The sequence below is a fragment of the Chiloscyllium punctatum genome, chromosome 37 (assembly GCF_047496795.1).
Source record: "Chiloscyllium punctatum isolate Juve2018m chromosome 37, sChiPun1.3, whole genome shotgun sequence".
NCBI lineage: Eukaryota > Metazoa > Chordata > Chondrichthyes > Orectolobiformes > Hemiscylliidae > Chiloscyllium > Chiloscyllium punctatum.
The window spans coordinates 48,165,954-48,179,628 of NC_092775.1; the positions used below are offsets into that span (position 1 = coordinate 48,165,954).

Here is a 13,675-nt window from a genome sequence, read left to right on the forward strand (position 1 = left end):
ATGTTTTTGCTACAAAGTGAAACTTTGTAGTACATGCTTAATTTTATCATTCTCTTGTAGGTAGCAATTTCTATATAATTGTCTGTCGCATTTGGTTTTTATTATATTTTACACATACTTGTACATTCAGCACCATTTACAACTTTTCTATGCTACTGAGCAGCAGTGGTGAAGGAGGGAATGAATGTGCTCCTGGTTTAGTGAGCTGCTTTGGTGTCAAGTTTCTTATGTGTTGTAGGAGCTACACTCTTGCAGGCAGGTGGGGAATATTCCATTATACTCCTCCTGACTTGTGCTTTGTAATTGGTGGGCAGGCTTTGGGGCGTCAAAAGGTCAGTTACTGACTGCATTATAGAACTTCACAGCGCAATACAGGTCCTTTTGGCTTTCGATGTTGCGCTGACCTGTCATACCAATCTGAAGCCCATCTAACCTACACTATTCCATGTATGCCCATATGTTTGTCCAATGATGACTTAAAGTTGGCAAATCTACTACCATTGCCGGCAAAGCATTCTATACCCTTACTACTCTCTGAGTAAAGAAACTAGCTCTGACGTCTGTCCTATATCTATCACCCCTCCATTTAAAGCTATCCCCCCCTCGTGCTCACCGTCACCATACTTGGAAAAAGGCTTTCCCTGTCCACCCTGTCTAACCCCTTATGTGTCTCTATTCAGTTACCTCTCAACCTTCTTCTCTCTAATGAAAACAGCCTCAAGACCCTCCGCTTTTCCTCATAAGACCTTCCCTCCATACCAGGGAGCATCCTAGTAAATCTCCTCTGCAACCTTTCCAAAGCTTCCATATCCTTCTCATAATGCGGTGACTAGAACTGTGCACAATACTCCAGTGCGGCTGCACCAGAGTTTTGTACAGCTGTAGCATAACCTCGTGGTTCCGGAACTCGATCCTTCTATTAATAAAAGCTAAAATACTGTATACCATCTTAACAACCCTGTCAACCTGGGTGGCAACTTTCAAGGATCTGTGTATATGGACACCGAGATATCTCTGCTCATCTACACTATCAAGAATCTTACCATTAGCCCAGTACTTTGCATTCCGGTTACTTCGACCAAAGTGAACCACCTCACACTTGTCTGCATTAAACTCCGTTTGCCACCTCTCAGCCCAGCTCTGCAGCTTATCTATGTCTCTGTAACCTACAACATTCTTTGTCACTATCCACAACTCCACCGACCTTAGTGTCGTCTGCAAATTTACTAACCCACCCTTCTACGTCCTCATCCAGGTCATTTATAAAAATGACGAACAGCAGTGGACCCATCACCAACCCTTGTGGTACACCACTAGTAACTGGACTCCAGGATGAACATTTCCCATCAACCACCACCCTCTGTCTTCTTTCAGCAAGCCAATTACTGAGCCAAACTGCTGTATCTCCCACAATCCCATTCCTCCGTACTTTGTACAATAGCCTACTGTGGGGAACTTTATAAATGCCTTGCTGAAATCCATATACACCACATCAACTGGTTTACTCTCATCTACCTGTTTGGTCACCTTCTCAAAGAATTCAATAAGGTTTGTGAGGCACGACCTACCCTTCACGAAACCATGCTGACTATCCCTAATCAAATTATTCTTATCTAGGATTTATAATCATCTATCCCTTCTAACCTTTTCCAATACTTCATCAACAACTGAAGTAGGGCTCATTGGTCTATAATTACCAGGGTTGTCTGTACTCCCCTTCTTGAGCAGGGGAACCATATTTGCGATCCTCCAGTCTTCTGGCACTATTCCTGTAGACAATGATGATTTAACGATCAATGCCAAAGGCTCAGTGATCTCCTCCCTGGCTTCCCAGAGGATCCTAGGATAAATCCCATCCGGCCCAGGGGACTTATCTATGTTCACACTCTGCAGGATTTCTAATACCTCTTCATTGTGAACCTCAATCCCATCTAGTCTAGTAGCCTGTATCTCAGTATTCTCCTCGACAACATTGTTGTTTTCTAGAGTGAATACTGTCGAAAAATATTCATTTAGTTCTTCCCCTATCTCCTCTGACTTCACACACAACTTCCCACTTCTATCCTTGATTGGCCCTAATCTTACTCTCATCATTCTTTTATTCCTTAAATTCCTATAGAATGCCTTAGGGTTTACCCTGATCCTATCCGCCAACAACTTTTCATGCCTCCTCCTGGATCTTCTGAGCTCTCTTTAGGTCTTTCCTGGCTACCTTGTAACCCTCAAGCGCCCTAACTGAGCCTTCACATCTCATCCTAACATAAGCCACCTTCTTCCTCTTGACCAGCGATTCACTTCCTTCGTAAACCACGGCTCCCGCACTCTACAGCTTCCTCCCTGCCTGACAGGTACCTACTTATCTAGGACACACAGGACCTTTTCCTTGAATAAGCTCCACATTTCTAATGTGCCCATCCCCCGCAGTTTCCTTCCCCATCCTATGCTTCCTAAATCTTGCCTAATTGCATCGTAATTGCCTTTCCCCCAGTTGTAACTCTTGTCCAGTGGTATACACCTATCCCTTTCTCTCACTAAAGTAAGCATAATAGAATTGTGATCGCTATCACCAAAGTGCTAACCTACTTCGAAGTCTAACACCTGGCCAGGCTCATTACCCAGTACCTTGTTGGCCTGTCAACATACTTTCAGGAAGCCCTCCTGCACACACTGGACACAAACTGACCCATCTATGGTACTTGTTCCCAGTCAATAGTTGGAAAGTTAAAATCCCCCATGACAACTACCCTGTCTGTCTCTCTCTCCTATCGAGAATCATCTTTGCTATCCTTTCCTCTACATCTCTGGAACTATTCTGGGCCTTTAGAAAACTCCCAACAGTGTGACCTCTCCTTTCCTGTTTCTAAACTCAGCCCATACTACCTCAGTTGACGAGTCCCCAAACATCCTTTCTGCAACTGTAATACTATCCTTGACCAACAATGCCACACCTCCCCCTCTTTTACCATTTTCTCTGTTCTTACTGAAACATCTAAATCCTGGAACCTGCAACAACCATTCCCGTCCCTGCTCTATCCATGTCTCCGAAATGGCCACAACATCGAAGTCCCATGCTGCAAGTTCACCCACCTTTTTCCAAATGCTCCTGGCGTTGAAGTAGACACACTTCAAACTAACGTCTTGCTTGCTGATGCCCTCTTGCGTGCCTGAAACTTGATTTCGGGCCTCCCTACTCTCAACCTTTTCTCTACTGTAACTACAAATTTGGTTCCCATCCCCCTGCTGGACTGGTTCAAACCCACCCCAATAGCCTTAGCGAATCCCCCCCCCCTCCCCCCAAGGAAATTAGTACCCCTCTGGTTCAGATGAAGACCATCCTGCTTGTAGAGGTCCCACCCACCCCAGAAAGAGCTCCAATTATCCAAGAATCCAAAACCCACCCTCCCCTGCACCATCCCTGTAGCCACGTGTTCAACTTCTCTCTCTCCCTATTCCTTGCCTCACTAGCATGTGGCACAGGCAACAAACTAGAGGCAACAACTCTCTTCGTCCTAGCTCTAAGCTTCCATCCTCGCTCCCTGAATTTTTGCCTTAAATCCACATCTCTCTTCCTACCTATGTCATTGGTGCCCATGTGGGCCACAACTTGGGGCTGCTCCCCCGCCCCCTTAAGGATCACAAAAACACGATCTGAGACATCACGAACCCTGGCACCTGGGAGGCAGCACACCAACCGTGAGTGTGTCTCATCCCCACAGAACCTCCTTATCTGTACCTCTAACTATGGAGTCCCCAATGACTACTACTCTGCTCCTCTTTCCCCCTTCCCTTCTAAGCAGCAGGGACAAACTCTGTGCCAGAGCCCTGTGCCCCACTGCTTTCCCCTGGTAAGTTCCCCCCCCCCCCCCCAACAGTACCCAAAATGGTATACTTATTGTTGAGGGGAATGGCCACAGGGGAGCCCTGCACTGCCTGCCCTTTCTGTCCCCTGACTGTAACCTGTCTGCCCTTTTCTTGTACCTGAGGAGTGACTACCTCCCTGTTACTCCTCTCAATAACCCCCTCTGCCTGCTGAATGATCTGAAGTTCATCCAGCTCTAGCTCCAGTTCCCTCACGTGACTTTCAAGGAGCTGGAGTTGGGTGCACTTCCTGCAGATGTAGTCAGCAGGGACACTAGTGGTGACCCTTACCTTCCACATTCTGCAGGAGGAACATTCAATTGCCCTAACCTCCATTCCCATTATTCTAAATTCCCAAAGAGACTGTTGAAAAATAAGGAATAAAAAATAAACTCGTTACTTACCAATCTGGTGCATAGAGCCTTTTTTTTTGGAGAGAGGAGGAGGAGGATGGGTGGGCGACCCTACCCGAGTAGTGTTAGGGGTAACGCAACCACACAAATATGACTTCCCAGAAGTCCTTCGCTCCTCCCTCACACCTTTCGGCAAATGGAGGCCCCGACACCTGAAGTAAGGTTTTTAAACAGTTAAACTCACCTTCCCAGAAGTCCTTTGCACCCCTCAGCCTAGCCTTTACAACCACTCTTGCAACCACTCCATTTACTTGGCTAGTCCAATTCAGTTTCTGGACAGTGGTCTCCCACAGAATGTTCATAGTGGAGGACTCAGTGATAGCAATGTCATTGAATGCCAAGAGCAATGGTTAGATCATCTCTTAATGGTGAAGGTCGTTGTGTGGCACAAATGTTACTTGCCTCAACCTTGGTATTGTCCAGCTCTTTGTTCGGGAAGGACAGTCTTCGATAATTTTCTAAATATCCTGTTGCCTCTAGTTTTCAATTTCTTCTCTCCATACTTGGAGTATAGTTTCACTGGTACTAGTGTGTTGTTAATATCTCACCCAAGTGATCAGTTACATTGACATCGCATTACAATGAATCCAGTCCACACACTTGCATTCTTGAGCTTGATTTCCTGAGAGCAACAACCATGGTGACTTTTTTTTTTCTCCTCTTTCCCCCCCCCCCCCCCCCCCCCCCCTTATCTCTTGGCACTTTAAATTTGAGTAGTGATACCAAGTATAGACCCAGGTCTTTCCAAACCCTCATGCTTCCTGACTCTGTCCAGTCAGATCTCCTCCTGAAGTCCCCAGGATCACAGATTCCAGTTTTCAATGAAATTGGTTGAAACAACTGGAAACACTGGATACAGTAAAGGCCATGGACCCTGACAACATTCTGGCAATAGTACTGAAGATCTGTGCTCCAGAACTAGCTGAACCCCTAGTCAAGCTGCTCCAGCACACCTCCAACACGAGTGTCTGCTGGAAATTGTGGAATATTGTCCAGGTATGTCCTGTGCACAAGATGCAGAAGAAACTCAAGCTGGTCAAGTACTGTCTTATCAATCTATTTTCCATCACAAAAAAAGTGATGGAAGGAGGTGTCGACAGCGCTAGCAAGTGGCACTTGCAAAGGAACAACCTGCTCACTGGTGATCAGTTTGGGCTTCACCAGGACCACTTAGTTCCTGATCTCATTACAGCCTTGATGCAAACATGGACAAAAGAGCTGGTTCACAGGTGAGATGAGAGCGACTGCCTTTGACATTATGGTAGCATTTGACCAAGTATGGCAGGAAGAACCCCAAGAAAAACTGGAGTTAGTGGAAGGACAGCTCACCTCTGGTTGAAGTCACACCTACAACTAAGGAAGATGGCTGTGATTGTGAGATGTCAATCATCCAAGGCTCCAGGACATTACCACAAGTGTTTAGAGTGGTGTTCTAATCCCAACCATGTTTACTTTCATTATCAAATACCTTCTATTTTTAAGGTTGGGAAGAGGACACTTGCTAATATTTTGTGTTCAAGAGCCTCTGAAACTAAAGATGTCAATTTCCATATGCAGCAAGACCTAGCCAGCATCCTGGCTTGGGCTGATAAATAACATAATGCCCAGCACATGTGCATAAATGTATGATCGTTTCCAACAAGATGAAATCTTAATTATCAGTCCTTGAATTTTAATGGAGTTGCCATCGCTGAATCACTCACTATCAACATTTCTGGGAGTTGCTACTACTAACGGTAAACTGGACCAGCCATGTAAATACTGAGGCTACAAGAACAGGACAAAAGTTAGGAATCTGGCAGCAAGAAACTCGTCTGTTGTCTCTCCAAAGCTGATCCACTATCCACATGATCAGGGGTGTGATGGAGCACTTCACTTGCTTGGATGTATGCAGCTCTAAAAACACACTAGCTTGACATCATCCATGACAGAGCAGCCTGCCTGATTGACACTTCCTCCACCACAGGTGACAGCAGTGCTATGTACAAGTCCTCTGACTGCAGACTTAAACCTGTGACCTTTGCCATCTAGAAGGGGAAGGACAGTAGATGCATGGGAACACCATTGCCTGCAAGTTCTTGCAATCAGCGCGTTACCCTGACTTGGAATTGTATTTCTATTCCTGAACTTTCATTGGGTCAAAATCCTGGAACACCCTTCCAAATAGCACTGTGGGTATTTCTCCACCCCAAAGATAGCAGTTCAAGAAAGCAGCTCACCACCACCTTTTCCAGGTTAATTGGGGATGGACAATAAATGCTTAGCCAGCACCACACACCTCCCACAAATTCACATTTAAAATTTGATTATTTTATATCTTTGTTACAGTGGTATATGAAGTGTGTTAATCATATTTGGTCAGTAGATCAGGTTTTTATTTAATTACAAATTAAAGTGACGTTGTATTCTATATCTCAAGTATTGATCTGATATTTTTTGGTTATAAGGGAGTGCCCTCTTGTTAACTTATGTAATTGATGTAAATGTTAGTTTTGTTAGAGTAAACCTTGAATTAATCTTTTAAAAATTCAAATGTTTTAATTTGAAATGAGCATGAAAGTATCTCTGCATTATTATAGTTAATGTTCTATGCTTGCACAGATCAATGTACTAAAAATTACAGTTGAAGATCTTGAAAAGGAAAGAGACTTTTATTTTGGGAAACTGAGAAATATTGAATTAATCTGCCAAGAAAATGAACAAGACAATGATCCTGTGATTCAGCGAATTGTGGAGATTTTATATGCAACAGACGTAAGAATTATTTCTTTCTACATTAGTTTGGTTTCTTGGTGCATGTGCCTGAAAACATTTATAGTGGATTAACCACAGTGGAGTGTTACCAAGTTATCTTCTATGCTGATTGCTTTTCTTGGGGAGAATAGCTAATTGCATTTTTAAATTTAACATTATTGTAATTAAAGAAAATTTATCTGGATTGAATGAAACTGTCCACACAGAGAATTTTATTTTCCAGTACATATTTTTAAGGTAAGAGGAGAAAGAGATTTTAAAAGGGGCCTCAGCGGCAACGTTTTCAGAGGGTGGTATATGGAATAAACTGCCAGAGGAAGTGGTAGATGCAGCTACAGTTACAGCATTTAAAAGACATTTGAATAGGTAAGTGAATAAGAGAGGTTTCGGGGGGGGGGTATGAGCCAAATGTAGGCAAGTGGGAATAGTTGAGTTTAGGAAACTTGGTTGGATGGGCAAGTTGTACCAAAGGATCTGTTTCCGTGCTGTATGACTATATGCTTAAATTTAACCTACTTAAATGTCAGTGGCTCTATTTTTGACCAGCAGGTGCTGACTCAGGGAGCTTGAGTAAATTCAGGTGCAGACCAAACTATAACACGCACAAAATGTTTCTGCACAATTTATTACGGATATATCTTTTATATTAGATATTATTCCAATGGTATACCTTTTTTAAAAATGCATAGCTATAAAAGGCTAGGAGTGGGTAATGGTGGCTGTGAAGTCTTAAGAACTAATCTTAAACACTGATATTCAAATAACCCATACTAATAAAACCTACCCTTGAACAAACTGTTTAGAAACTTTTTTTACTTGTTAAATTTTCAGGTTTGTCATAGAATGCTGCTTGAATTCAGTTGCTCTTAATTTTATGGGATTTGGCTTTCACTGCTTTATGGCTACATGTGTTAGATTAGATTAGACTTCCTACAGTGTGGAAACAGGCCCTTCGGCCCAACCAGTCCACACCAACCCTCTGAAGAGTAACCTACCCAGAACCATTTCCCTCTGACTAATGTACCTAACACTATGGGGAATCATGGCCAATTCACTTGCCCTGCACATCTTTGGACTGTGGGAAGAAACCGGAACACACAGGGGAAACCCACGCAGACACTGGGAGAATGCGCAAACTCCACACCGACCGTTCCCCAAGGCTGGAATTGAATCAGGGATGCTGATTCTGTGAGGCAGCAGCGCTAACCACTGGGCCACCGTGCTGCCCCAAACAACAATGTAACATATTCCCAAATTACCTAGCCTGATCTTTTATATGTATATTTTGCCAATATCAAAGGTGATTGAAAAAGTACCAAATGAGATGAAATATATTTTTGAGTTGTTACAATGAATGAGTGTGCAGTCAGTTCTGATATAATAGTTTTGTTTCCATGCGATCTCGCGCTGTAAGTAAATTGTGTGATAACAGCGCCATTTAAACTAATTGGACCAGGATCATGTTATAGGCAATATAGGTAAGGAAAGTTTGCTTTCTACAACTAATGGTCTAAATTCTTCAATTGCATTATAGCCAATTTGTGTTGAGAAAAGTGCATTATAGTAGAACCAACTGTATGGCATAATTAAGATAGATATTACTTATTTTATTCATAGATCTTGTCTAGAGTTTTCACTTTTTGTCTGTATTTGGTAATCTGGAATTTGTCTCTGTTTTGTTCTTTGGGATTATTGTTGCTCAGTTTCCAGTCCTCTTTGCCATATCATGAACTTCAAAGTTTTCCATATGTCAGCATAATGAGACGGGTTAATGATGTAACTTTTTACACTGAACCAATTTCTTGTTTTTTTTTAAAGTGAACTTGATGCAACCAAATACAGCTCAAAATAAATTTGGCACAAGAACTTCATATTTAATGTGATGATTTACCTATCCCTTCTGAATAAGCTGATTGTATATAACCAAAATGTCTCAAAATAACTCCATTAACTAAACTCATCCGTTTCATAGTAAACTAAACATTTAAACCTCTTTGGAAGCCAGCAAACTTAATAGATACTTACCCCAATGATTTAATTTGCTTTGTGGCTGCTGCTGGATTTTTGTTAGAATGCTTCCAGTATAGTTTTTAAAATTAGCATTAAAGATTGCAAAAACTCAGTTTGTGCTGGATGTATTTTTCACCTAAGCCATTAAACTGTCTGGTTTTGCTGCTTTCAGGTGAACTGAGATGTACAATGCATCATTTGGGAAACTCGAGGCATTGTATTTATGGGTGACACGGTAGCTCAGTGACACGGTAGCTCAGTGGTCAATACTGCTGTCTCACAGCACCAAATACCCAGGTTCACTTCGGCCTTGGGTAACAGTCTGTGTGGAGTTTGTATATTCTCCCCTTGTCTGTATGGGTTTCCACTGAATGCAATATAGTGACTCAATCGAAAGTGCTGCCAACTGAAAAACTGACCTTGTTTTTGAAGTAGGCCACTTTAAGTGACATTCTTGATTGCTTTCTGAGAAATGGAAGAAAATATTAAGTCCGAAACTGAATTACTTTATCCAAATTAGGTATTGTATGCATTGTGAACCATCAATGATATCTGATACTTCTGCACCCCAAAAGTCTGCAAAGTAAAGAGAAGCTCTGTGCCTGTAGCTCTAAAGGCCAGCTCCACATATTGTTCAGTGAATGTGCTCGTACACTTAGATGGCCCTGAGTTATTTCTTCCCCTGCAACTATACTACTAAATGCCACCTGCAACCTGTTCTTGGGGCCAAAACTTTTATTCTGTCCAAGTTTGTGAGGGTTTCTTTTCTTCTGGGGGTATAATGGTGAGGGCAGGAATTGACCTGTAGAATTATCTTCCCCAGACAGCATTGGAGGCAGGTCACTGAATGTCTTTAAGTCTAACTCAAATGGATCCTTTATTGGTGAAAGAATTCAAAGGCTATGTGGGTCTACAGGAAATTACAGTTCAGCCGAATAGACTACTGTTCCTCAGTCGTATGATCAAATGGGCCTGCTCTAGATTCAATAACATCATAGTTAGTTTCCTTATGACCTTAACTCTACTTCTATGTCTGTATGTCATTCTTGATTCTTCTGTAGATCAAAGCATTTGTTTGAATGTATTCCATGATATAATCCCCAATAGTCTGTGGGGAAGTGGATTCCAAAGGCTAAGTACCTCTGATAACATGCCCCCTTATCTTAAATAAGAGATCCCTTATTTTGAAACAGTGACCCCTATACTTAGATTTTCAAATGAGAGAGAGTATTTTCTCTGCATTGACTGCTCCATCATTCAGTAAGATCATGCTGTGATCTGATTCAACTTTTCTTTTTACATTCCCTATAACCCTTGACAGTCTTGTCTATCAAGAATCATCTGTCTAATTCAGTCTCAAGTAAATTTGAAGATCCAGCCTCAACTGTTCTCCAGAGAAGAAAATTCCTGAGACTAAAACCTGAGGAAATTTCTCCTCAAATCTGTTCTGACAGAGAATGTTTACTCTTAATCCAAGTTATAGCCTCTCCTCTGCATCCATCCTGTTACCTCCCCATAGGATCTAAAATGAAACAAAAAATTGTGGATGCTAGAAATCTGAAACAAATTGCTAGTGGAACTTGGCATGACTGGTAGTATCTGTGGAGAGAAAACAGAGTTAACATTTCAGATGCAATGACCCTTCAGAACTTGTTCTGATGCTACCTGAGCTGCTGAATTTCACCTGCAATTTCTGTTTTTGTCCCCTCGGATCTTGTGTATTAATGCAATTACTTTTCATTCTTTGAAACACTAATGGGTGTAGGCCCAATCTTTCAACTTTATAAGAAAAGCCCTTCATACCGGAATAAGTCAACTGAACCCTCTCTGGACTGCTTCTAATGCAATTGTGGTGTTTTCAAATTTAGAACAAAAATGTCTACAGTACTCCAGATATCGTCTTACCAAGGCTTTTACTTTTTGTATTCAAATTTCCCTACTCTTTTGTTCTATTCCCCTTTTATACTAGATGCCAATGTTCTTTATGCCTTCATTAGTATTTTTGAAACCTGAAAACTGACTACTTGTGATTAGTGGACCAGGACACCCCTGTCCTAGTTCTGCAGTCTCTTTCCATTGAAGTACAGGTCATTCTCTTGTAATGTGCATTTTGCAACATGAATTCGATGTAATGTGATTGACTAATTAGGGATCCTGTTTCTAAAGCGTGAACTTTTAAAACGTGTGGTGGCTGTAATGTGAACACAACACTTCAAACATTGCTTCTAAAGTGTGATTTTTCTATAACATGGAATTGCACAAGAATGCAACTATCGTGTTATAAAAGAACTGACTAGTATACTACTGTCCTATGTTTTCTGCTAAGTTGGCAAGTTTATATTTTCCCAAGTTATGCTCCATCTGCCCTTTTTGCTTCTTGCCCAGCTGCTTAATTTATCTATATTCATTTCTAATTTCTCTACCATCTTATCAGAATTTACTTCCTTACAAAATCAGGTATCATTAGCAAAGTTAGCTTCTATGCATTTAGTCCCACATCCAAGTTATTATGATATTATGTATGTTTGAGGCCTGAGCATTAACTCTGCTTCTTGCTAGCTAATCAGTTCATTCATGTATTTTATCCTGTACAACAGAAGCTCCTCTTTATGGTAACCTTTTGATGCGGCATTTTATCCAGTGCCAAATTTAGCACGCCCATGTGATCTCCCTTTTCTACTATATTTGTTCCTTCCCTCCTTGTTACTTGCTCAACAAACTCTATTTGTGAAACAATATTTCACTTTCATAAGTCTACATTGCCTTTGCCTGATCTTATTAGGATTTTCTGAAGATCCTGCTATGGGCTCAATAATGGATTCTAGCTATTTTCCCTTGAGAGATGTTTGACTAATTGACTGTATTTTTCTCATTTTTGTCTCGAATAATGATGTTACATTAGTTATTTCCCAATCCTTTGGAGCCTTTCAAGAATCTAAGGAATATATTATTTCTTGCTGTCCTTGTTTTAAGAGCATAGAATGCATGCGACCTGGTCCTGGAAACTTGTCAGATGTTAGGTCTTGGTGTTTTCCCAGCATATCTTCCTTGGTGTTGGTGTGTAGTAGTTGTAATGAGGTCAGCCTGGTGGACCTCATTGAATGAGTTCCCTGATTAGGGGTGTTAATCTGGTCCACTCAGTGATCCCTGGCTGACAGAGATAAACAGGAGTGTCAGAGGTTCTGCTAACAGCTGGCTCTGAGAGAATTGGATCAGTCTCAAGGGCTCTCTACATGTGAACGAAGGGTGACTTGGCGATGGGATTACTGGCTTCTGGAGTTATTTCAGTGGCTACGAAAGTGGGGTTAATGTAACCGTGCAAAAGCACCTACTTGCTGAAACCCAACTGGACTACAAACAGGTATCACTGGCTTTATCATTGTATTATATGGTAAGTGGAGTATGAGTTGTAGGGTATTCTGATGGAAGCAGATACCCTTGCCAGTTTGATTAAGCTTGGGGAACACCACTTGAGTGAAGACTGTTGCATAGTCTCACTCCAGGATATATCCTGAACAGAGGGACTCCAGATCAGCCCACAGCAAAACTCCAAAGCTAAGCCTCGGTCAAACATTTTTTAAAACTTAAAATTTTCTTCAGGATGTAGGCCAGCAAGCCATTATAGGTGGTGACGATATGCAGACTCGAGACAGCAAAAGAGCCCCACTACACCTAAATGGAGTACAAAAACTCATAGGCCAGAATCGAGGCCTGAAAAGTCCACTTGTGTCTGGTTTGGAATAGTTACATCGCTTAGCAACATCCAAATTGAAACAAATCAAAATAAATGTCTGGTAAAATGGTCACCTGGTTCTAATGGAGGTTGATGCTGGCAAGGCTGCTTCAGTGATCGCAGTACCTTTTTTAACAAAATTCGCCATAGATTCCAGCCCTTAAGTTTGCGCAACACCTCAGCTAAACTAAAACCTATACCGGGGAACCTTTATTAAGGGTGCAACTTCAGTTCTGGTCTCTTAGAGAAGCGCTGGTTCAGTTGCCATTGGTTGTAGTAAAAGGCTTGGGCCCAAGAATGGTAGAGTGAAATTGGTTAAGAAAGATTCACTTAGGCTGGCTCAACATTTTTCAGTTAGAAAATGGCTGCCTGAGTGAAATCCTATTTTTTTCAAGGAAGTATGGGGACTTTCAAAATAGACACTGCTACCTTGCATGTTAACCAGGAAGCAACTCCACAATTCTGCATGGCCCACCTAATGCCATTTGCCTCATGGGCAAAAGTAGAGGCGGAAAGTGAAGGAATCATCACACCTGTCCAATTTGTGAAATGGGCAGTACCAGTCATACCAATTGTGAAGCCCATTGGGACAGTTTGCCTTTGTGGAGATTTTAAAGAAATGGTAATTTGCCTTTTGCAGCTGGATAAAAACCCAATCCCTTGCATGTAGAGGGTTTATATACAAAGCTGGCAGCCTGCTCTTCTCAAAGCTGGGCATGACCCATGTGTGCTTGCAATTGTGGTTAGATGAAGATTCCTACAAGTATGCTATAATTAATACCCATAGGGATTTGTACCAATATAAGAGACTGCCTGTGCAATTTTCCAGCGGATGATAGAGAGCGTTTTGCAAGGTCTACCTCAGGTCACCATTTATCTATATGATATGCTAATCAGAGGGAACACC

General features: G+C 41.9%; 1 protein-coding gene across 2 annotated transcripts in view; it reads left to right on the forward strand.

The window, feature by feature from the left end:
• LOC140463088 (microtubule-associated protein RP/EB family member 1-like) overlaps nucleotides 1-13,675 on the forward strand; it is an 85,486-nt gene that overhangs the window by 61,405 nt on the left and 10,406 nt on the right. For both annotated transcript variants that reach the window (XM_072556797.1, XM_072556798.1), the window contains exon 6: nucleotides 6,873-7,025. In XM_072556797.1, coding sequence (XP_072412898.1) covers nucleotides 6,873-7,025 — 153 coding nt within the window. The remainder of the gene's footprint in view (nucleotides 1-6,872; nucleotides 7,026-13,675) is intronic.